At 50.7% G+C, this 24900-nt stretch overlaps 1 protein-coding gene across 1 annotated transcript; it reads right to left on the reverse strand.

Annotated features, from left to right (window-relative positions):
• Positions 1 to 19977: 19977 nt before the first annotated feature.
• LOC130029407 (calcium homeostasis modulator protein 2-like) lies at positions 19978 to 23751 on the reverse strand. The gene is made up of 3 exons (XM_056120312.1): positions 23206 to 23751; positions 21158 to 21264; positions 19978 to 21114 (listed from the first exon to the last, which is right to left on the reverse strand). Exons 1-3 carry the CDS (start codon positions 23749 to 23751, stop codon positions 20649 to 20651), a joined length of 1119 nt encoding a protein of 372 aa, XP_055976287.1. The 3' UTR covers positions 19978 to 20648.
• Between the last annotated feature and the right edge of the window lie 1149 nt (positions 23752 to 24900).

The raw sequence follows: 24900 nt of genomic DNA on the forward strand, positions 1-24900 counted from the left end.
TGACTCATTTCGCTTAACATGATACTTTCCATGTACTACCACTTGTATGTAAATTTCATAACTTCATCTTTTCTAACAGCTACATAGTACTCCATTGTGTAAATGTACCAAAGTTTCTTTCACCAGTCATCTGTCCTCGGCCACTCAGGTTTTTTCCAGATTCTGGCTATTGTAAAGAGTGCTGCAATGAACAAACAATTGCAGATGTCACTTCGACTATACCTTTTTGCCTCTTTGGGATATATTCCCAGGAGTGCTATAGCTGGGTCAAATGGGAGATCAAATTCTAATTTTTTGAGAATCGTCCATACTGTTTTCCAAAAGGGTTGGACCAGCCTGCATTCCCACCAGCAGTGAAGGAGGGTCCCTTTCTCGCCACATCCGCGCCAGCACCTGTTGCTTTTGTTCTTGTGGATGTGGGCCAGTCTCTGTGGTGTGAAATGATATCTCATTGTTGTTTTGATCTGCATCTCTCTGATGATTAGTGATGTAGAACATTTTCTCATGTGCCTTTTTGCCATTCGGATTTCTTCTTTGCGAAAGTTTCTGTTCATTTCCTCGCCCCATTTTTTGATGGGGTTGGGTGATTTCTTCTTGTGTAGTTTAACCAGTACCTTGCATATCCTTGATATCAACCCCTTGTTGGATGTGTATTTGGTGAATAATCAATCAACATAATCCATCATATCAACAAAAGAAAAGATAAAAATCATATGATCATATCAATAGATGCAGAGAAAGCATTTGACAAGATCCAGCACCCATTCATGATGAAAACCCTTGCCAAAATGGGGATAGAGGGGACTTTCCTCAATATAGTTAAAGCCATCTACCACAAACCTACAGCAAACATCATCCCCAATGGGGAAAAACTGAGAGCCTTCCCCCTAAGGTCAGGGACGAGACAGGGATTGCCTACTCTCTCCACTGCTGTTCAATATAGTACTGGAAGTACTTGCAATAGCGATTAGGCAAGAAAAAGATATTAAGGGCATCCAGATAGGGAAAGAAGAAATTAAGCTCTCACTATTCGCAGATGGCATGATACTATACTTAGAGAACCCTAAAACCTCTACCAAGAAACTCCTAGAAACAATAGGCTTGTGTAGTAAAGTGGCAGGCTATAAAATCAATACCCAAAAATCCATGGCTTTCCTATATGCAAATAGTGAAAGAGAAGAAAGTGACATGAAGAAAACAATTCCATTCACAATTGTGCCCCAGACAATCAAGTACCTAGGAATCACCTTAACTAAGGAAGTAAAGGATCTATACAAAGAAAACTACAAAACGCTACTTCGGGAAATAAAAGAGGACACGAGGAAATGGAAAAATATCCCCTGTTCATGGATGGGGAGAATCAACATTGTCAAAATGGCAATACTTCCGAAGGCACTGTACAAATTCAATGCAATCCCTATAAGGATACCCACGACATTCTTCAAAGAAATGGAGCAAACACTCCTGAAATTCATATGGAACAATAAGCCCCCACGAATAGCTAAAGCAATTCTTGGGGAAAAGAAAATGGGAGGAATCAACCTACCTAACTTCAAGCTCTACTACAAAGCAGTAATAATCAAAACAGCATGGTACTGGAACAAAGGCAGAGTTGCAGACCAATGGAACAGAGTTGAATATACTGACATCTCCTCCCAAACATATAATCATCTAATCTTCGATAAGGGGGCAAGAAAAGTGAAATGGAGCAGGGAAAGCCTCTTTAATAAATTGTGCTGGCAAAACTGGATGGCTACATGCAAAAAAGTGGGCTCAGATCTCTGCCTAACGCCATGAACAAAAGTAAGATCGAAATGGATTTATGACCTCAACATCAGACCGGAATCCATAATGTTTATTGAAGACAAAGTTGGCAAAACTCTCCACGATATTGAAGTTAGTGGTATCTTCAAAGATGTCACGCCACTGGCCGAGCACGTGTCCCACTCTTGCCTGTAGCTTCATCCTGGCCGCCAGTTTAGTTTCACTTAAAGCCACTCTTTTGGAGAGAAAATACTTAAAGGGCACTTACAGTCATTCTCTGCAGAAATTTTATGACCCCCATCAGCTCTGTCGTCCAGAGTGCTGAGAGCTGCTGCCTCACCACTGCCATCCTCTCTCCTCCTCTCAGGAATCCCCCCTGGCAGTACACGGGGGACGGGTGGGATGCAGGCTCAGCCTCAAGCACGGCAAACACCCTACTCTCTGGACTGTCTGTCTCTCCAGTCCTATATTTGTATGAGTTTGGATGTATGCGTATGCCCTTGATACCATTACAGCATTTAAGGGACTCTACTTATCAATTCTGAAGTTAAATTTTTTGGGGGGTTGGTAGGACACGCCCAGTGATACTCAGGCCTCACTCTTGGCTCTGCACTCAGGTATTACTCCTGGGGCTATGCTTAGGGAACCACATGGGATGCCGGAGATCAAACCAGGGTTGGTTGCGTGCAAGACAAATGCCTACCTGCTGTACTATTACTTCAGCCCCAAAGTAAGAAAGTTTTTTTTTTTCTTTTTGGGTCCACCTGGCGATGCACAGGGCTTACTTCTGGCTCTGTACGGTGTTACTCCTTGCGGTGCTCAGGGGATCATATGGGATGCTGGGCATCGAATCCGGGTCGGTTGCGTGCAAGGTAAATGGCCTACCTGCTGTGTTATCTCTCCAGCCGCAAAGCAAGAAAGTTCTTATTGAAACTTATTTATGAAGATGTAAGGAGGACAGGCTTCTCCAGAGTGGAAATAGGGAAGCAGAGAATCATCTAGGCAGCAAGCAAGGTTCATGTTCAAGGGAGAGCATGGGCTTGAAGAGCAAGCTAATTTCTTTATTTTTAAACCATTTTTTATTGAGGTACTGGGATTTACGCTTGCCATTAATGATACTTTTCATGCGTACATCATTCCAATACCACCCCCACCTCATCACGTCCCAACCACCCCCACGTAAACTCAGTTTTATAGACAAATTCTCCATTTCCAATGGTGTTGACCATTTGTTTCCTCATCATGTTTCTTTATATCCCATTGTGGAGATGGTGACATCTAAACACATAAATGAATAAAGCTAAACTCCTGAAGCTCTAGAAAAATGTAAACCCATCAGTTGATAAAAGTGTATTTTTTAAAAAATTATCTTTTTTACAGGTATATAAATAAAAAAATTTAAAGTTTACATGAAATATGAAAATCCTACAAATATACAATTGAGTAAGAATGTGGAGAGGAGAATTAAGAAAGTTTACGGGGGAAATATGAACAGCCTTCTAAAAGTATGTTTTATCTTTCAGAGGGAATATTAGGAAGGGCTGGATAGTGTGGTGGGTAGGGCATTTGCTCTTCGGAATGGCACAGTTTCAATTCCTAGAACCCCATATTGTCCTCCAAGCACTAACAGGAGTGATCTCTGAACAGAAAGCCAGGTGTGGTCTCAAGCTCCAAAATAAGTGTGTGTGTGTGTGTGTGTGTGTGTGTGTGTGTGTGAATTGCTTTGTATTCAGCCATTGATTATGCTGATTGACTTGGGCATGAACTCCAGATTACATTTTTTTATTTAAAAAAATTTGTAAAAATATTAAAATTTGTGTGAATGAGACCAGTTGTAGTTACTGGTTTTGGCATATCGAATACACAACGGATAGCTTGCCAGGCTCTTCCGTGCGGGCGGAATAATCTCGGTAGCTTGCCAGTCTTTAAGAGAGGGATAGAGGCTTTTGGGGCGACCTCTAATCGCCCTTGTAGGTGTTACCATATTTGAACCCTATCAAATACGGTACGACAATTTCGGAAGATGGGTTTTTAGTGACTTATGATGTACTGTGCCGCCGCAAAGTGGCCATGCGGGTCCGGAAAGCGTCCTGGAGTGTGGCGGCGGCTGGGTAGTGGAGGAAGTGTCCATAGTGGAAGTCGACCAGTGGGGTATTTATCTGGGTAGGGTGGGTCTTCTGTGCGCAATCTGATTCCTGAGTGGATGGTGGAAGCAGACAGGGCAGGGTCGGGTGGGCCTCCTGATTAGAATCCCTTTGACACCTGTAGTTGGTGTTAGCAAGCAGAGAATCTCTGTCCCTGAGTCCACCGACCCTGGAGTCCAAGGTCTCAGAGAGTTCTGCTTATCTTGTTCTGTTGGTCTTCAGTTGTGCATGAGTCTCTGCCGGAGCTGCCGCGCGGGTCCGGAAAGCGTCCTGGAGTGTGGCGGCGGCTGGGTACTGGAGGAAGTGTTGATAGTGGAAGTCTGCCAGTGGGGTATTCATCTGGGTAGGGTGGGTCTTCTGTGCGCAATCCGATCCCTGGGTGGTTGGTGGAAGCAGACAGGGCAGGGTCGGATGGGCCTCCCGATTAGAATCACACCTGTGGTTGGTGTTAGCAAGCAGAGAATCTCTGTCCTTTCACACCTGTGGTTGGTGTTAGCAAGCAGAGAATCTCTGTCCCTGAGTTCGCCGAGCCTGGAGTCCAAGGTCTCAGAGAGTTCTGCTTATCTTGTTCTGTGGGTCTTCTGTCGTGCGTGAGTCTCGGCTGGAGGTGCCGCGCGGGTCCGGAAAGCGTCCTGGAGTGTGGTGGTGGCTGGGTAGTGGAGGAAGTGTCACTAGTGGAAGTCTGCCAGTCGCGTATATATCTGGGTAGGGTGGGTCTTCTGTGCGCAATCCGATCTCTGGGTGGTTGGTGGAAGCAGACAGGGCAGGGTAGGTTGGGACTCCTGATTAAAATCCCTTTATTCCCTGTGGTTGGTGGGAGCAAGCAGAGAATCTGTCCTTGAGTCCGCCGAGCCTGGAGTCCAAGGTCTCAGAGAGTTCTGTTTATCTTGTTCTGTGGGTCTTCAGTTGTGCGTGAGTCTCACCCGGAGCTGCTGCGCGGGTCAAGAAAGAGTCCTGGAGTGTGGCGGCGGCTGGTTAGTGGAGGAAGTGTCGAGAGTGGAAGTCTGCGAGTGGGGTATTTATCTGGGTAGGGTGGGTCTTCTGTGCGCAATCCGATCCCTGGGTGGTTGGTGGAAGCAGACAGGGCAGGGTCGGGTGGGCCCACTGATTAGAATCCCTTTGACACCTGTGGTTGGTGTTAGCAAGCAGAGAATCTCTGTCCCTGAGTCCAACGAGCCTGGAGTCCAAAGTCTCAGAGAGTTCTGCTTATCTTGTTCTGTGGGTCTTCAGTCATACAGGAGTCTCGGCCGGAGCTGCCGCGCGGGCTCAGAAAGCGTCCTGGTGTGTGGTGGCGGCTGGGTAGTGGAGGAAGTGTCACTAGTGGAAGTCTGCCAGTGGGGTATTTATCTGGGTAGGGTGGGTCTTCTGTGGGCAATCTGATCCCTGGGTGGTTGGTGGAAGCAGACAGGGCAGGGTAGGGTGGGCCTTCTGATAAGAATCCCTTTGTCCCCTGTGGTTGGTGGGAGCAAACAGAGAATCTCTATCCATGAGTCCACCGAGCCCGGAGTCCAAGGTCTCAGAGAGTTCTGCTTATCTTGTTCTGTGGGTCTTCAGTCGTGCGTGAGTCTTGGCTGGAGCTGCCGGGCTGGTGTGGAAAGAGTCCTGGACTGTGGCCACGGCTGGGTAGTGGAGGAAGTGTCGAGAGTGGAAGTCTGCGAGTGGAGTATTTATCTGGGTAGGGTGGGTCTTCTGTGCGCAATCCGATCCCTGGGTGGTTGGTGGAAGCAGACAGGGCAGGGTCGGGTGGGCCCACTGATTAGAATCCCTTTGACACCTGTGCTTGGTGTTAGCAAGCAGAGAATCTCTGTCCCTGAGTCCAATGAGCCTAGAGTCCAAGGTCTCAGAGAGTTCTGCTTATCTTGTTCTGTGAGTCTTCTGTCGTGCGTGAGTCTCGGCCGGAGCTGCCACACGGGTCCGGAAAGCGTTCTGGACTGTGACTGCAGCTGGATAGTGGAGGAAGTGTCGATAGTGGAAGTCAGCCAGTCGGGTATATATCTGGTTAGGGTGGGTCTTCTGTGCACAATCTGATCCCTGGGTGGTTGATGGAAGCAGACAGGGCAGGCTCGGGTGGGGCTCCTTATTAGAATCCCTTTGTCACCTGTGGTTATTGGGACCAAGCAGAGAATCTCTGTGCCTGAGTCCACCTAGCCTGGAGTCCAAGGTGTCAGAGAGTTCTGCTTATATTGTTCTGTGGGTCTTCAGTCCTGTGTGAGTCTCGGCCAGAGCTGCCCGAAAGCGTCCTGGAGAGTGGTGGCGGCTGGGTAGTGGAGGAAGTGTCGATAGTGGAAGTCTGCCAGTGGGGTATTTATCTGGGTAGGGTGGGTCTTCTGTGCACAATCCGATCCCTGCGTGGTTGGTGGAAGCAGACAGGGCAGGGTCGGGTGGGCCTACTGATTAGAATCCCTTTGACACCTGTGGTTGGTGTTAGCAAGCAGAGAATCTCTGTCCCTGAGTCCAACGAGCCTGGAGTCCAAGGTCTCAGAGAGTTCTGCTTATCTTGTTCTGTGGGTCTTCAGTTGTGCGTGAGTCTCACCCGGAGCTGCCGCACGAGTCCGGAAAGCGTCCTGGAGTGTGGTGGCGGCTGGTTAGTGGAGGAAGTGTCGAGAGTGGAAGCCGCCAGTGGGGTATTTATCTGGGTAGGGTGGGTCTTCTGTGCACAATTCGATCCCTGGGTGGTTGGTGGAAGCAGAAAGGGAAGGGTAGGGTGGAGCTCCTGAGTAGAATTCCTTTGTCACCTGTGGTTGGTGAGAGCAAGCAGAGAATCTCTGTCCCTGAGTCCGCCAAGCCTGGAGTTCAAGGTCTCAGAGAGTTCTGCTTATCTTATTCTGTGGGTCTTCAATCGTGCGTGAGTCTCTGCCGGAGCTGCCGCGCGGGTCCAGAAAGCGTCCTGGAGTGTGGTGGCGGCTGGGTAGTGGAGGAAGTGTCGATAGTGGAAGTCTGCCAGTCGCGTATATATCTGGGTAGGATGGGTCTTCTGTGCACAATCCGAGCCCTGGGTGGTTGGTGTAAGCAGAAAGGGAAGGGTAGGGTGGAGCTCCTGAGTAGAATCCCTTTGTCATCTGTGATTGGTGGGAGCAAGCAGAGAATCTCTTTCCTGAGTCCAAAGAGCCTGAAGTCCAAGGTCTCACAGAGTTCTGCTTATCTTGTTCTGTGGGTCTTCAGTTGTGCGTGAGTCTCACCCGGAGCTGCCGCACGGGTCCAGAAAGCGTCCTGGAGTCTGGTGGCAGCTGGGTAGTGGAGGAAGTGTCACTAGTGGAAGTCGGCCAGTGGCGTATATATATGGGTAGGGTGGGTCTTCTGTGCGCAATCCGATCCCTGGGTGGTTGGTGGAAGCAGACAGGGCAGGGTAGGGTGGGACTCCTGATTAAAATCCCTTAGTCACCTGTGGTTGGTGGGAGCAGTCAGAGAATCTCTGTCCCTGAGTCCGCCGAGCCTGGAGTCCAAGGTGTCAGAGTGTTCTGCTTATCTGGTTCTGTGGGTCTTCAGTCGTGCAGGAGTCTCGGCCGGAGCTGCCGCGCGGGTCCGGAAAGCGTCGTGGAGTGTGGCGGCGGCTGGGTAGTGGAGGAAGTGTCGATAGTGGAAGTCTGCCAGTGGGGTATTTATCTGGGTAGGGTGGGTCTTCTGTGCGCAGTCCAATCCCTGGGTGGGTGGTGGAAGAGACAGGGCAGGATAGGGCGGGGATCCTGATTAGAATCCCTTTGTCACATGTGGTTGTGGGAGCAAGCAGAGAATCTCTGTCCCTGAGTCCGCTGAGCCTGGAGTCCAAGGTCTCAGTGAGTTCTGCTTATCTTGTTTTGTGGGTCTTCAGTCGTGCGTGAGTCTCAGCTGGAGCTGCCGCGCGGGTCCGGAAAGCGTCCTGGAGTGTGGTGTTGGCTGGGTAGTGGAGGAAGTGTCGACAGTGGAAGTCTGCCAGTGGGGTGTTTTCCTGGGTAGGGTGGGTCTTCTGTGCCCAATCCGATCTCTGGATGGTTGGTGGAAGCAGACAGGGCAGGGTAGAGTGTGGCTCCTGATTAGAATCCCTTTGTCACCTGTGGTTGGTGGGAGAAAACAGAGAATCTCTGTCTCTGAGTCCGCCGAGCCTGGAGTCCAAGGTCTCAGTGAGTTCTGCTTATTTTGTTCTGTGGGTCTTCAGTCGTGCGGGAGTTTTGGTCGGAGCTGTTGTCCCAAAATTCCGAACAGGATCAGACCACTGTCTCTTTCGTGCAAAATTCTACTTCACAGAGCGGGGAGAAGGGGCTGCAAAGTTCAAATAGAGAACTCCCAGAACAACCACCAACTGGGATCTCTTTGGCACTATTGCGGCAACATGGGAAGATGCCATTGTTGATAACATTGACAAGGAATACGATCGACTGGTTCCGGACCTCCATGAATGTGCCAGGAACACCAAGAGAGAGATAGCCACAAAAAAATCCTGTCTTCGAAAACTCTTGAGCTAATTCACCAGCGTGGTTTGGCGCGTGCCTCATGCATCCGCAAGCTAACGTCCGAGCTCGCAAATCAGTGCAGAGATGCGATCAAGGAAGACCTCAAAGAGAGAAGAGCAGAAGTGCTGGTAGATGCGGCAGAAGTCGGGAAAAGTATTCGTAATGCCCGCCTGTCCTTCACCAACTACAAGACCAAGATGACTGCCCTCCGATGTCCTGATGGATCCATCACATCCTCCAGAACGGCTATGGAGAAGATTATCCATGACTTCTACTCAAATCTCTTCGATAGCCATGTCCACTTGCCGACATACCAAATTCCACAGGATGGATATGTCGTTCCCAACGTTCTCCCTTCTGAAATCCGACACGCCATTTCGTCGGTAAAGAAACAAACAGCACTCGGCCCAGACAAGGTCAGACCTGAACACCTGAAGAACCTGCCGTCAGTACTCATCAATACACTGGCTCGGTTCTTCACTCGCTACCTGTCTGAATGCAAGGTTCCGTCCCAGTGGAAAACCAGCAGAACCATACTACTGTTCAAGAAGGGAGACATCCATGACATTGGCAACTATTGCCCGATCTATTGTCTGTCATCTACGAGTTGTTCACTCGAGTCATCCTATATAGGATTGGCAGAACACTAGATGAAGGACAACCATGCGAGCAAGCCAGGTTCCGCAAAGGATTCAGCACCATCGACCATATCCACACGATAACCAAGCTCATTGAGGTTTCTTGGGAGTTCAAGATGCCGCTCTGTTTAACGTTCATTGATTTAAAGAAGGCCTTTGATTCTGTTGAGACGGAAGCGGTCATTGAAGCCCTAGCCAATCAGGGCATTCAAGCCCAATACATCAGGATCCTCCGTGAGCTGTATTGCGGATTCACTACCAGGATCTCACCATTCTACAAAGAAGTGATCGTTGATGTCAAGAGAGGGGTTCGGCAGGGTGATACCATTTCACCGAAACTCTTCAGTGCCACCCTTGAGAACATCATGCGACGACTGGAATGGGAAGGAATGGGAGTGAAAATAGATGGTCGGCAACTACACCACCTCCGCTTTGCTGATGACATTGTTTTAATAACACCAAACATCAGCCAAGCGGCACAAATGCTGGCCGACTTTGACCGTGAGTGTGGAAAGGTAGGACTACAGTTGAATCTTACAAAGACAATGTTTATGAGAAACAGCTTCGTTCCTGATGCCCCATTCGCTTTCAACGGAACGACCATCTCCAAATGCAACAGCTATGTGTACCTAGGTCAACATGAGAAATGACCTGGCACCCGAGCTGCGCAGGAGGAAGAGAGCGGCTTGGAACACCTTCAAGAACGTCGAAGAAATAGCTAAGAGGACGAAGAACCTCCGACTCCGGGCACATCTCTTTGATTCCACTGTTCTTCCTGCATTAACATATGCCTCAGAGACCTGGGCCCTAGGCAAACAGGATGAGAAACTATTCAGGTCTCCCAAAGAAGAATAGAAAGAGCTATGCTTGGAATATCACGTGTCACTCAAATGAGAGAAAGAATTCGGAGTTCCGACATCCGTCAACGATCAAGAATCAAGGATGCTGTCTCATTTGCCAAGGTGTCAAAAATCAGATGGGCTGGTCACGTAATGAGATTTAAAGACGACTGCTGGACTAGAGCTGTTACCGACTGGATTCCACGGGATGTCAAAAGACCACGTCACCACCCACCTACCAGATGGTCAGACTTCTTCCTCAAGATCATGAACGATCGGTTTGAGGCTCTTCATGTTCCCAGAGCGAACAGATGCCATTGGGCTACACTAGCACGCAACAGGGACAAATGGAGACGTTACTGGCACCAGCTCGAGCAAATCGACGACTAACGGGAAGATAAGTGATTAAGTGATTAAGTGATTAAAATTTGTGAATATTCATGAGATAGACCATTACAAAACTGTTCATAATTGGGTTTCAGTCATACAGCATCCATTCCTCTACCAGCATACATTTCCCACCTCCAGTGTCCCCAAGTATATATATTTTAAAAAGGGAATATTGCCTCTATGTTAGAAAATACTATACTGTAGATATTGCGTAAGTGTCTGCATTATTCAGTAAAGGATCATAATGAAAGTCCCTGAATAGACATAGAACATTCAATATAAAATGTTAATTCATTAGTGAAAAAGTAAAAGTCCCGTAGGAAGCTAGAAATAAACAGACCTTAATCCAGCAGAGGGCAGCCACAAGTACCATTTAGTGCACGACACACTCAGTCTAAGTGCTGAGAAATTTGTCTTGTCCTTTAAAGAAGCTCCTTTAACGCTTCTTGCAAAACTGGTTTCAAGGCTATGAATTCCCTAAGCTGTTGCCTGTCCACGAAGTTTTGTATTGTTCCTTCACATCTGAGTGATAATCTAGATGGATAAAGTGTCCTTGGTAAGGTTTTCATTTCATTGATTTTCTTTTTTTTTTTAATTTTTTAATTTTTTTTTTTACTCTGTCCCACTCGTCTGGCTCTTTGAATCTTATTTGATACAACTGCTGGGAATCTTTCCTCTGTATGTGTGCTTCCTTTTGGATCTTGCTGCTTTCAATATTCTGTCTCTGTCTTTGGCTTCTGTTATTCTGATTATAATGTGTTTTGGAGTTTTTCTATTTGGGTTTATTTTTACTTTTGAGTTCCTGGAATTGGTGGTCATGCTCTCCTCAACGCTGGGCAATTTCGTTTTCTTTTTGAGTCACACTCGGCGTTGCATAGGGGTTACTCCTGGCTCATGCACTCAGAAATTACTCCTGGTGGTGCTTGGGGGACCATATGGGATGCTGGGAATCGAACCTGGGTCGGCCTCGTGCAAGGCAAACGCCCTACCTGCTGTACTATGCCTCCAGCCCCAGCGCTGGGAAATTCTTCTCTTAGGAGTCTTTAGTGTCTATTTGTTGGGTTTGCCTTCTTGTTTCAGGAACCCTAGTGATTCTCACATTTCTCCCCTTGAACTCATCCCACAATTTTCCGGTGTGTTGTTCATTTATTTTCAAACTTTCTCCCCCATGTTCTGCTGTTTTCTCAAGTCTTCCTGTATCTCAGAGCTCATCAATCTTTTCCTCAGCTGCTGTTATTTTGCTGCTCAGACCTTCTGCTGAGGTTTTAATATAACCTACCATACTCTTTATTTCTGTCATTTCTTTCTTTTTTTAAATTTGGTGAAGCAAGAACGTTTTTATTGAAACTTATTTAGAAAGATGTGAGGGGAGAGACCGGAAGACGTGCATGCAAGAGAGAACACGGGCTCCTCTCCTGTGGAAAAAGGCAAACCAAGAAACAAAGACCAACACAAGCTAGCCAGAAACGTGTTCAAGGGCAAACGTTGGCAGGAAGAGCGAGCCTCATCCTGCTCTTTCTGATTGCATCTTTCTCATCTCTGCTCTTATACCCTGGCGCTCAGAGGTTACTCCTGGTTCTGTGCTCAGGGATCACTCCGGCAGGGTTTGGAACCATATGGGGTGCCGGGGATTGAATTCGAGTTTGCCGTGTGCCAGGCAAACGCCCTTGCTGCTATACTATCTTTCAGCCTCAAGTTTCGGAACATGTTGCTCACCCTGAAATGAACGTCTGCACTCACAAAGCAGTTCATTCCCTGCAGACGGCCTCCCGGAGTTCCTGGCCACCACTAGTCCATTTTCTGTTCCGCTCTTTTTTTTTTTTGCTTTGTGGGTCACACCCAGCGATGCTCAGGGGTTACTCCTGGCTCTGCACTCAGGAATTACTCCTGGCGGTGCTTGGGGGACCATATGGGATGCTGGGACTCGATCCTGGGCCGGCCGTGTGCAAGGCACATGCCCTACCCGCTGTACTATCGCTCCAGCCCCGGTTCCGCTGTCTGCCTGCTCTTTTCTCCTCAGAGAAATGGAATCAAGCCGTCCAATGGCTTCTCACTTATATCCTCCTTTTCATATCCACATTTTAGCACTGAAATTTTTTGGATTTGGGGGCCATATCTGGTGGTGCTTAGGGATTACTCCTGGCTCTGTGCTCAGGCGTCACTTGTGGCGGTGCTTGGGGACCATATGCAGTGCCAGGAACTGAACCAGGATAGGTTGGCCATGTGCAAGGCAAGTGCCTGATCCTATGCACCATCTTTCCGACCTTGTAACATCTTTCTATTTTATTTCCTTTTTTTTGACTGAATGACTGAATTCCACGGTAGAGACATGCTACGTGTCATTTGTTCACACACTGATGGATATGTGGGCTCTTTTGACCTTTGGTTTGGCTGCTGTGAAGATTTGTATGCACGTTTTTGTCTGAATAGCTATTTTGCGTCCCTGGGGGGTAGAGAACCAGGAGGGAAAGGTTCCTCTCTTAAAAGTTGGCACTCCTCCAACGGGACACGAAGTGGTTCTTGAATTGGTTTCACAAAGCCACTGGTTATGACAGTCACAGGGAGACTGCCCCCTTCCCCCCTCTGGAAGGGAGGGGGATGGGTGACACGGGAAGATGCTGGCAGTGCTAACAAGCTCTTTTCGTTGATGGCTAAGGCCAGCTCAGACAGGGGCTCAGAGGGTCCACTGGGGGCGTGTGTGTAGGGGAGGGCTAGATTCTCCCAGGGGGCCAGAATGAGCACAGCACCTGTTGGCAGACTCTGAACTGGTGGCTTCTCTCTGGGGGTAGGGCCTGCATTGCCCTGCGACTCAGGGCAGCTGCTCCAGAATTCAGGTCCTCATCCCCGAGATGGCAGCTGACCGTGTCCCTCTGCTGTTGCCAGTGAGTCTCCTTAACCCTCAGTGCCGAGACCTAGGGAGTCCTCTTGCTCAGTGTTCCTCGTGGCCAGGCCGGCCCACAGGTACTGCACAGCCCGGCTGGCGCTTTCTTGGTTGCCATGAGACTTGCTGGTCAGGCGTGCACCTCCTACTCTCAGCCCTCAGCCGCGGCCCTGAATGGCGACTGGGAGTGCGGGCAGAGAGGCTGTGAGAGGCCCATGTCGTGGGCTTTGTGGACACGCATCTCTTGCTCAGCCTCCCCAGCGTCCTGCAGTTTCCATTTGTGCTGACCTTGAAACCTGGTGTTTTTTTATTATTATTATCATAATATTTACAATAGCTACCGTGGACGGCCGTCACTGTGTAGGGAGACCTGCGTGCACTCTTATTTCCATCAGTGTCCTCTGGGTGACCTGCTGAAGAAGGAGGAGTCACCGTCTCATAGATGGGAGAGAGGATCTAGCCACCCCAGAGCCCCAGAGCCCCAGATGGGGGAGTGAGTGGAGCTGGTGGAGAAGGTGGAGCTGGTGGAGCTGGTGGAGGTGGTGGAGCACTTGGAGATGGTGGAGTGGATGGAGCAGGTGGAACTGGTGGAGCTGGAGGTGCTGGTGGAGATGGTGGAGCAGGTAGAGTTGGTGGAGACGGTGGAGCAAGTAGACTGGTGGAAATGGTAGAGAGGATGGAGTTTATGGAACAGGTGGAGATGATGACGCTGGTGGAGCTGATGGAGATAGTGGAGTTGGTAGAACTGGTGGAGATGGTGGAGCAGATAGAGCTGTTGGGGATGATGGTGGAACTGGTGGGGATGGTGGAGCTAGCGGAGATGGTGGAGTTGGTAGAACTGGTGGAGATGATGGAGATGATGGAACAAGTGGAGCAGGAGGAGATGGTAGAGATTGTGGAGCTGGTGGAACTGGTGGAGCTGGTGGAACTGGTGGAGATGATGGAGATGATGGATCAGGTGGAGCAGGTAGAGCTGGTAGAGATTGTGGAGCTGGTGGAACTGGTGGAGATGGTGGAACTGGTGGAGATGATGGAGGTGATGGATCAGGTGGAGCAGGTAGAGCTGGTAGAGATTGTGGAGCTGGTGGAACTGGTGGAGATGGTGGAACTGGTGGAGATGATGGAGGTGATGGATCAGGTGGAGCAGGTAGAGCTGGTAGAGATTGTGGAGCTGGTGGAACTGGTGGAGATGGTGGAGCAAATGGAGCAGGTGGAGATGGTGGAGATTGTGGAGCTGGTGGAACTGGTGGAGATGGTGGAACTGGTGGAGATGATGGAGATGATGGATCAGGTGGAGCAGGTAGAGCTGGTAGAGATTGTGGAGCTGGTGGAACTGGTGGAGCAGGTGGAGCTGGTGGAACTTGTATACCAGGTGGGGCTGGTGGAGCAGATGGAGATGGTGGGGGTAGCAGAGCAGGTGGAGCGGGTAGAGCTGGTAGAGCAGGTGATGCTTGTGGAACAGGTGGAGATGGTGGACCGGGTGCAGTAGCTGCAGTATTACAGTAACCTTGACCTCGCAGATACGAAATCCACAGTTGTGAGCTTTGTACAGATGTCAGTTCCGTCTTAGGGGACTCTGTCTTGCACTGTGGGAGCCAAGTTGGGGAGCATGCCCTCGACCTCACGACAGAGCCCTAGAGGTGGGAGATGGAGACACACGTTTGACATCCTCGTGCTCAGTCCTGCCAGGTATGTGGCCATGTGGCTTCTCTTCAGATACTTCTGGTGATTTAGGGTCAGTGTTCCCCAAAGTGAGGCTTTCCCAGTCTCCCCCAGAACCCCCAAAAGAGATCCAACGATGTGGGCTCCCAGTCCCCAGGCCTGCCAGATGCAGAACTCTCAGTGAGGGAGCCCCCAAAGGCATGTGTGACCAGAGCCCTGCATCTGCACAGTCCCCTGCAGACTCTTGGATGGGCTGAGACCAGGCAGGACAGGAGGGGGAGTGGGTAGGCGAAGACCCTGCCCCTGTGGGTGTGGCTGGAGGGTGTGGCAGTGAGGCCTGAGAAGCAGGAAGTGGGGACTGTGTTCCATGGGGAAAGGAGTAGGTGCCCACCAGAGGAGCCAGTTCGTCCTTGAAGACTGAGTGAAGCCCATCTTGTGTGTGTTTGAGTGGAGGAGGGCGGGTCTCAGATGTCAGGATGAGTGGGTTAGACTGGAGGCAGAGGAACTGTGAACAGCATTTGAGAAGTTAGTGGTTTCTCTAAGACAGCTGTTGCAGGAGAAAGATAAGGATAGAGATAAGGATGGTGATGAGGATGGTGATGAGGGTAATGGTGAGGGTGAAGATAATGGTGATGATGATGGTGGTGCTGGTGCTGGTGCTGAGGGTGATGGTGGGAGGATGGTGATGATGGCGGTGGTGGTGGTGGTGATGGTGGTGATGGTGATGAGGATGATGGTGGGGGGAAGGTAAGGATATTGGTGATGGCAATGAGGATGTTGATGGGAGGATGGTGATGATGGTGGTGATGGCAGTGATAGTGATGATGGTGTGAGGATGTTGAGGATGTTGGTGATCGTGATGAGGATGATGGTGTGAGGATGGTGATGTTAGTGGTGATGTTGGTGGTGATGGTGGTGATGGTGATGAGGATGATGGCCGGAAGATGGGGATGATGGTAGTGATGGTGCTGATAGTAATGATAGTGATGAGGGGCCACGAAAGCACAGACTATGATGGACTTTAGGAGAAGGAAGGTTGTGATGACTGAACATTTCTTGGTCTTGTGGCACCGGCACTTGGCCACCAGGTTCCTGGTTTGTTTGTTGAGGAAGATGCTGATGAAGAAGAACACCAAGGCGGGACCCCCATTGGTTATCCGCCCATATTGGTAGTTCAAGCCTGGTGTGCACGGACAGTGGAAGGCAAACAAGGAGAAGAGCTCCTGGCCACTTGTAGTGACCAGGGCAACTAGCCCATTGAAGCTCACCCAATCATTACTCTTGAAAAAGAAAGACAGGAAGCGGACGCTGGGGTTAGCCATGGTGTCAGGGCAAGGGCTGCACTAGGAGGTGCAGGCTGGTGGGCACCTGGCAGCAGGGCTGGGCTGGGCTCTCCTGTTCACGGTGGTGGCTGCTGGGCACCTCCTTTCGGAAGGCAGGAGACAAAACCATGTCTACTCACTGGCTGTCAGGCCCACAGTTTGCCTCCGGGCTCCATCTTAGCGCACCAACAGCCCTGGCCCAGAGACAAAGCAGCAAGTCCCAGAAGGAACCACAGTGCCGAGATCTCTCTGGGCCCCATACCGAGCCAATTTCACCGGGACACCCCAGACGGAGCTTGTGTCCTCTCCCCGCCAATTCCAGATGGAAACCCGTGACCAAAAGCTTCCACAAGCAAGGCCCAGGTGTGCGGGTTCCATGACGCATGGTTGCATGGTGGCAAAGGACCCAGGCCAAACCCCCCCGGGTCCCCACCTGCCCAAGAGACTGGCAGTCATGCTCACAATTTGCCTCCAGGTGCCATCTTAGCACACCAAGGGCACTGGCCCAGTAAGGCCCCACTGAATCCCAAAATGGATGAGTGCCCTACAGAGATGTCTTTGGAACCCAACCATTTCCAATCTAGAAATTTCCATTTACAATTGCGGCCATGCCAGCTCTCATGATATTCAAAATGAGCAATGGAAAATAAATTATCTAGCTTCTGCCCCTGACAGACAGGCTTGAATGGTGGTGGGAAATTTCAAGCAAAACATAATGCCCAAAATTAGAGAGAAAGTATTGGGGAAATTGTCTGCCATAGAGGCAGGGTGAGAACTGGGATGTGGGTGATGGAATATGTGCACTGGTGGAGGAATGGGTGTTCCGTCACCGTATGGCTGAGTCACAAATGTGAAAGCTTTGTAACTCTATCTCACGGTGATACAATATAAAAAAAGTAATTTGTAGTTTATGCCCAAACCAATCAGCTTAATCAATGATTGAAAAAAATAGCAGTACTCCTATGTAGCTGTTAGAAAAGATGAAGTCATGAAATTTACATAGAGGTGGTACAACATGGAAAGTATCAATCTAAGCGAAATGAGTCAGAAAGAGAGGGATAGACATAGAAAGATTGCATTCATCTGGGGGATATAAAGTAACAAAAATTGAGATTAATACCCAAGAAGAGCTGAGATCAGCACCAGGAGGATTACTCCATAGCTTAGTGGCCAGCCGGGCATTCTAGAGGAAAGGGCAGCTCAGATAGAGAAGGAAGCACCAAATAAAGGGTGTTTGGAGGATCCTCCCAGGAGGGGAGATGCATGTCGAAAGTAGACTATGGACTGAACATGTTTGCCACTCAATGCCTGTTTTGCAGACCATAACACCCAAAAGGAGAGAGAGAACACAGGGGATTGCCCTGCCACAGAGGCAGGGGGGGGATGGACGGGATGGGGGTGGGGGGGATATTATCCATGGTGGTGGAAAAGGGGCACTGGTGGAGGGATGGGTATCCCATTGTATAATCAAAACCCAAGCACAAATAATTGTAAATCTACAACTGTACCTCATGGTGTTTCACTAATAAAAAAAATTTAAAAAATAGCAGTAGTCCTATATTATAAAAAAAAAAAAAGAATGTCTGTTCTGAACCCAAATCCCAGGGGCAGCTCTGAGGGTCGGCCAGAAGGGGCCATTCTCTCCACTGCAAAGAGCAGGAGATACCCCCAGGAAGAACTGGAGAATGGAGTGGGGGATTTGGCTTTGAGGTAGAGCTCAGGCCTCTTCCCTGTGAAGACCTGGGTTCACCCTCCACCCCTGCAAACTGCAAATATGGAGGTGCCCTGGCAGGCCTTTTGAGCACGATCTAAGGAGGCTTGGGTGGTAGGTGAAGTGAATTTTCCGTCTCTGCTGACCTTATTCTTTGCTCACGCGGAGGGCCTAGGGAACCTTCTATTCCCTGTCTCCCCATCATTCTCTCCATCTCTGTGAGGAAAAAACAAAGTCCTCAGGTTGTGGGGTGGGGGAGCAGACAGGTAGGGTATCACCCAGAGTTGCCCCAAGGGGGTCCCTCTCTATACGTGCGCCCCGTCTGCTTACTGCCAAGACTTCCAGACGGGCTCGGGCTGAACTCACTGTCGGGGAGAGATCGGACCCCTCATCCTGATGGAAGGTGGGTGGTCTGTTTCCCAGAAAAGGGAGTTTGTGGGGATGCCAGTGCTGGAGCCTGCCAGACCCTTCTCTCCGCCTCAGCCCTTCTTGGCTTTCAGGCTCCCGGGAGCACAGATTCTGGGTGCAAAGTGCCCAAGTAGGGTTCCAGAGGCCACTGGTGGGGGAAACTGAGGAGGAACCAGGTCCTCTTCTGAGACCACATCCCAGGCCAGCAAGGGGAACCTCCAGATTTCTCCAAAAAAAACCAGGGGGTTGGAAGGGAGGACCAACCTGACTGCTGTAGGTCAACTGGCGACTTGCTTACCGAGAGCTCCCAGACAGGACAGGTGGCCTGGGTTGTGGAGGCCTTCGGCAGTGCCCTCGTCTTCCTGCTTTGCTTCTGTGCTGGATCTGGGTGACTTCAGAAAGTTTTGTTCCAGAAAAGAGGAGGGCCAGCCGATTGATGATGTACATGGCGCCCCCTAGTTGGGAAATTGGCAGGGGGGAGGGTGAGGAGCAGGGGTGTGGGACGGAGGGAGGGAGGGGGGACTCTTCGGTTTACACTCTAAGGTCTCAGAAGGTCAGGGCCATGCCCACCCACCTGTGGGACGCTCACCCCACCATGCAGAGCTGCCCCAGCTGGGAGGGAGGAAAATGGCACGAAGATGGCAAAACTTTCTGCCTCTCCCTATGCTGCCCTGGCTGATTCATCTTCCCAGGAGGTCGCACCCCAGTTCCAGCTAACTCTGGTGTTGTTTCACACCTCAGGTGGAGGGCCCCGAGAGATAATACTGCAGGTGGGCACTTGTCTGACATAGGCACAACCAAGGGGTTCAAGCCCTGGCATCATAATTAGTCCCCTGAGCCTCACCAGGAGTCAGTTCTGAGCACAGAGATAGGAGTAAGCCCTTAGCATGCTGGGTCTGATCAGGGTCTCATAACTGGGGTTGAGGGGACAACAAAATCGTAGGTGGAGGTAAAACAAACAAAAAGCAGCACCTAAGGGTCTGGGAGACGTGCGTTTGCCGGGTGAGCTGAGGGGAAGGTTTTGCAGGAGTCCTGGGGTGCGGTTCTCATCGCAGCTCGCTTTGTATGGTCCCACAGGCATCTCCGAGAGCCACCCCTGAGCACCAAACTGGAAGTAAACTCTGAGTACAACTGGTGCGGCAGTTGCTCCCAAACTAACCAAACCAAAGGTAGAACTCAAATCTCAGGACTGCTGGGTAGGAACTTCAGAATGTGGGACCCTGAGCTCTGAGGGCATCAGTGAAAGAATTTGGAGAAGGATGGTTTTCTTTTTTCCCCCCATACCCAGCTGACTCCATGCCTTCTATTTGGATCAGGGATGACCCCTGGCATATGTGATTCAGGGTATCAAACCCAGGTGAGCCACATGCTAAGGCAAGAGCCCTACCCTCTGTACTATCTCTCCAGCCAGTGTTTACTTTATTTATTTATTTTACAGAGATGCATGTACATTCATCGTCCCTCCTGGAGAGTCCAGCAAGCTACTGAGAGTATTCTGCCCGCACAGCAGTGCCTGGAAGCTCCCCATGGCATACTCGATATGCCAAAATAAAGAACAATAATGGGTCCATTCCCATGACCCTGAAAGAGCCTACAATATGGCATCATTGGGAAGGACAAGTAAAAAGAGGCTGCTAAAATCCCAGGGCTGGGATGAATGGAGATGTTCCTGGTGCCTGTTTGAACAAATGGATGAATAATGGGATGACAGTGATACGGTGATTATTTTTTTACAAATTTTATATATTTTATTTTCATAAAGTAGTTCACAATAGTTCATTGCAGGCAATATTCAAACACCAATCCCACCACCAAGCACCTTCCCAACTGAAGAGGAAAATGTGTGAGGGTTGTTCTCTTTCAATTCTGGAGCCATTTAAGGCTGAATATAAAAGAATACAAGTAAGTATGTTCAATCCAAACTAATGTGTGCGACTTTGGCTATGTTAGTGGGCTAGAGTATTAGAGGTCAAGCAGCTGCATTAGGAAATTCTCAGACCCTCTCTACCAGGAACTTTAGTTTGTAGTTTCTGGATCTTGGCCATTGATGAGATTACATGTTGGCAGGGGCAGTTTGTGGGTGTGACTGCCAAGCTACTGGAAAACGGGGGAGGTGGGAGGAGGAGGCCCAGTCCCGTTCCAAGTGAGCTTGGCGATCTCAGCCACAGGTCCCGCATACCTAGGTTTTCCTGCCTGTTCCCACTTGGATTAGGCTCATTCAAGTGTGTAGAGAGTGGCCTTGAGCATGGTGGCAGTTGGGTTCTGGAGGTTTTCTGCTGCCAGGGTTCTACTTGGGGCTGTGCTCGGGAGTCACTCCCGGGGGTGCTCGGGAAAACTTGGTACTGGGATTTTGCATCCAGGACTCCTGCCTGTGAAGCCAGCGTTTCTTCAAGTCCACAGACCTGTCCTTCAGGGGCAGCTGGGTCTGCTGCCTTCTCCTCTGCACCCCATACCTCTGAACCTCATACTTCCCCCAGAGCCAGTGTTGCGGGAGGAAGGATGGGGCTGCTGGGGTTGGGAGTCTGGCTGGCAGAAAGTTTGGGCTCTGGGTGGGGGAGCAGGGCCACCATCTCTTTGTCGATGACGCTGGCCTTTCCACGTGGACCCTGGGCCCACTCGTGCAGGCGGCTGTAGAGGGGGATACCCAGCTTCTCCTGGAACAGGTAACTGCCAGTGATCTTGTCCCACTGTAGTTTCAGGTGGGTGCCTTTTGCGGGGAACTTGGCCACCAGCTCCTCGTCCTCCTTGTTGAGCGCCACGAACCCGAAGAAGCGCTTCACGTTTTTGGCTGCCATTGCGAGCGAGCGCACCTCTGCTGTGCGTTGGAAGAGCTGCTCCTCATTGGCGAGGTAGCGGGCCACGTAGTCCTCCTGGCGGTAGCCGAATTTCGAGCAGCAGGACTGGAAGAACTTGATCAGCAACAGCAGGCTGGCCATCGAGAAGATGAACAGCACCCTAAGTGCTGAGTCACAGACGGCCAGTCAGAGAAAGGGTGAGCTGAGGGGGTCCAAAGCGGCTGGGGTGGGGCTGACCCTCAGCACCCACAGCCCGCTGGCTCTGCATCTGCAAATTCTGCATCTGAAGGAGAAACCAGTGTTCCCAAGCGGCACTTGCTCTGTGCTTCAATTGGGCAGATTCCTGCTGCCTTCCCCTCCTCCCCAGGGCCTCCCTATTCCCCACATCTCAGCCCACCCAATCTGACTCAGATGGCCAGGCTCAGCGTCATGCCACCTCCCAGGGACCCTCTGGGAACTCCTGCATGCCTGCTTCCTCCTCACCCTCTACCTTGCTGGAAAATGGCCTCATGCTGTTCTCAAAGGCTCCCTGGGGTGGGTGTCGCTCCATTTTTGGCCCTGTGCAGCTGTGAGTAATGACACCCCATTCCCTTGTCTCCATACCCATCTCCTGGGCTGCTCACACCCTCCCCTCTACTATAGCTTCGTGTGTGTGTGTGTGTGTGTGTGTGTGTGTGTGTGTGTGTGTGTGTTGAGAGCAAGGTCACTGGTAATACTTCAGCCAACCTGGCTCACAGGCCTTAGGGCCTGAGGCATGTGGTGCTGTCCGAACCCTGTGGGGCTCGGGGTGAACAGGCTTCCCTGGTGATGCGTGGACCCCATCCAGTGATGGTCAGGGAGCCTCCAGACCTGTACCTGGCAGTTCTCGGGGACTGTGTGGTGCCAGATTGAACCCTATGGGCTAGGTGCATGCCAGGCTTGCACCTTAGCGCAGTAGCGTCCCCAGCCCCAACTGTTGTTTGCCATGTCCCGAGACTAGGTCAGTGCCTCCTTGCCACTTCCCGGCCTCCTCTCTGCCCCTTCAGCCCTCACCAGGTTGCTTCCTTCACTCTGCCCAGATCCCTCTGCCCCCTCGGAGCGAAGCCAAGGCTCATGGTAGGAGGGAGCAGGCGATGGATTTCTCAGAAGCAACGGGATCAAGATGGGATCTAAAGCAGCGGATTTCGCCACAGAGCTGTGCGGGTCGGCAGGTGGAGAGAGTTGGAAGCCTCAGTTCTTACTGCCCAGGTTCTTACTGCCTGACCAGGGCCCAGGTGCCAGGGAGAGTGGGCGGGTGTGAGAGGCTGGAGACCGCTGCTCCAAAGCAGCACCATCACCGGCCCTACAGCAGCCCAAGGCAGAGGGCAGGGCCGGTGATGGTGCTGTTTGGAGCACAACCCAGTTGGCACAGGTTGGTGGTCCAGGATAGAGAGGCATCAACAGGAACGGAAGGCTGTGGTGAGCTGCAAGAACACTCCCCCAAACACTGCCCTTGACAAGACCCTCACAACAGACTCATTTTGTTTTGTTTCCTCTTTTTGTTTTGGATCACACCCGTGGTGCTCTGGGTACCATATGGGATGCCGGGGATCAAATTAAGGCTCCCATGTGCAAGGCAAACACCCTCATTGCTGTACGATCACTCTGCCCCTTGCAACAGACTCTTATCTGCATGGAAAACCTCAAATCGGGGCAGTTTGTGGGAACTTTGCGAGAGCAAGTAGGGGCCTCCCAGTCCGGCCTGCTGCATCCCAGCTGGAATGTGTGATTCCTTTCTTTGACCTTGGGGTCAGCTCTCTCCCCTTTGCACCTGTTCCCCTTGAACGCCGGACTGTTTCTCTCCCTCTTCCTGTCTCCCCCTTCCCTAACTAAGACGAACGCTAGTTAAGTTTTAAGCATTTGTGAGTTCTATTGGGTTGGAACAAAACCCAAAACATCAAAATTCTTATCTGGAGGGGCTAGAAAATGACTGGAAAATGACTTAGCAATAGAGCACTTTCCTTGCAAGTGTGTGTCTGGGTTCCACCCCCAGCACTGCAAAAATGAACACAACTCTTCTATTTGAAACTGGAAATGATTCTTATCACACCAAGAATCATGTCTGTCACTGATTACGGGACCCAGGTTTGGAGTTTTCCTGAAGGATAATTTCCTGCCTGGGCACTGATCTCCCCCAACCCTCTCCCACCAGTCCACACATATACCTCACAGGGAAAGGGATGAGGATCAATCAGCAGAGCCTTACCTGAGACTCATAGTTCAGCCTCCGGCTCACCTCCTCCCGGAAGTCGGACAGGTTGGCAGGGCCCTCCCTGCAAGGGAACCTGGCCAGGACCCACGTGGCATGGGAGAGAGGAAAGCTCTCTTCCCCAGCCATGAGCGAGGACGGGTCCACGAACTCGCTGAATGTGCAGACATAAGCCTCCCCGCGCAGCAGGGAGATGACCAACCAGGTGACTGGGGCCACGAGAGCACGGACTAGGATGGACTTTAGGAGGAGGAAGGTTGTGATGATTGAGCATTTCTTGGTCTTGTGGCACCGCCACTCGGCCACCAGGTTCCTGGTTTGGTTGTTGAGGATGATGCTGATGAAGAAGAACACCAAGGCGGGCCCCCCGATGGTCATCAGCCCGTACTGGAAGTTCAACCCTGGTGTGCATGGACAGTGGAAGGCAAACAAGGAGAATAGCTCCTGGCCACTCGTAGTGACCAGGGCCACTAGCCCATTTAAGCTCACCAAATCATTACTCTTGAATAAGAATGACAGGAAGCGTACGCTGGGGTTAGCCATGGTGTCAGGGCAAGGGCTGCACTAGGACGAGGTGCAGGCTGGCGGGCACTTGGCAGCACGGCTGGGCTGGGCTCTCCTGTTCACGGTGGTGGCTGCTGGGCACCTCCTGTAGGAAAGCAGGAGGCAGAAGCATGTCTACTCACTGGCTGTCAGGCCCACAATTTACCTCCGGGAGCCATCTGAGCGCGTCAACAGCCCTGGCCCAGTGACAAAGCAGCAAGTCCCAGAAGGAACAACAGTGCTGGAGACCTCTCTGGGCCCCATACCGAGCCAATTTCACCGGGACACCCCAGACGGAGCTTGTTTTCTCTCCCCGCCTATTCCATATGGAAACCCGGTGACCAAAAGCTTCCACAAGCAAGGCCCAGGTGTGTGGGTTCCAGGACTACTGCAGGTCACATGGTGGCAAAGGACCCAGGCCAAACCGCCCGGGTCCCCACCTGCCCAAAGACTGGAAGTCATGTTCACAATTTGCTTCCAGGTGCCATCTTAACGCACCAAGGGACCTGGCCCAGAAAGGCCCCACTGAATCCCAAAATGGATGAGTGCCCTACAGAGATGTCTTTGGAACTCAACCGTTTCCAATCTAGAAATTTCCATTTACAATCGCGGCCATGCCAGCTCTCATGATATTCAAAATGAGCAATGGAAAATAATTTATCTAGCTTCTGCCCCTGGCAGACAGGCTTGAATGGTGGTGGGAAATTTCAAGCAAAACATAATGCCCAAAATTAGAGAGAAAGTATTGGGGAAATTGTCTGCCATAGAGGCAGGGTGAGGACTGGGATGTGGGTGATGGAATATGTGCACTGGTGGAGGAATGGGTGTTCCGTCACCATATGGCTGAGTCCCAAATGTGAAAGCTTTGTAACTATCTCACGGTGATACAATTAAAAAAAAAAGTAATGTGTACTTTATGCCCAATTCAATCAACTTAATCAATGACTGCAAAAATAGCAGTACTCCCACATCATTTAAAAAAAAAAAAAAGAATGTCTGTTCTGAACCCAAGTCCCAGGGTAAGCTCCAAGGGTCGGCCAGAAGGGGCCATTCTCTCCATTGCAAAGAGCAGGAGATACCCCCAGGAAGAACTGGAGCATGGAGTGGGGGATTTGGCTTTGAGGTAGAGCTCAGGCCTCTTCCCTGTGA

Source organism: Sorex fumeus, unplaced genomic scaffold (assembly GCF_029834395.1).
Source record: "Sorex fumeus unplaced genomic scaffold, SorFum_2.1 ptg000043l, whole genome shotgun sequence".
NCBI classification, from domain to species: Eukaryota; Metazoa; Chordata; class Mammalia; order Eulipotyphla; family Soricidae; genus Sorex; species Sorex fumeus.

What these genes read in the sequence shown, in the direction of transcription:
- LOC130029407 (XM_056120312.1), bottom strand. Translation starts at nt 23,751, where the DNA reads ATGGCTAACCCCAGCGTACGCTTCCTGTCATTCTTATTCAAGAGTAAT. An exon ending in GGCTGAACTATGAGTCTCAG is followed by an intron (nt 21,265 to 23,205) that starts GTAAGGCTCTGC and finishes TTTCTCCTTCAG; the next exon opens with ATGCAGAATTTGCAGATGCA. An exon ending in CTTTCTCTGACTGGCCGTCT is followed by an intron (nt 21,115 to 21,157) that starts GTGACTCAGCAC and finishes CTCGATGGCCAG; the next exon opens with CCTGCTGTTGCTGATCAAGT.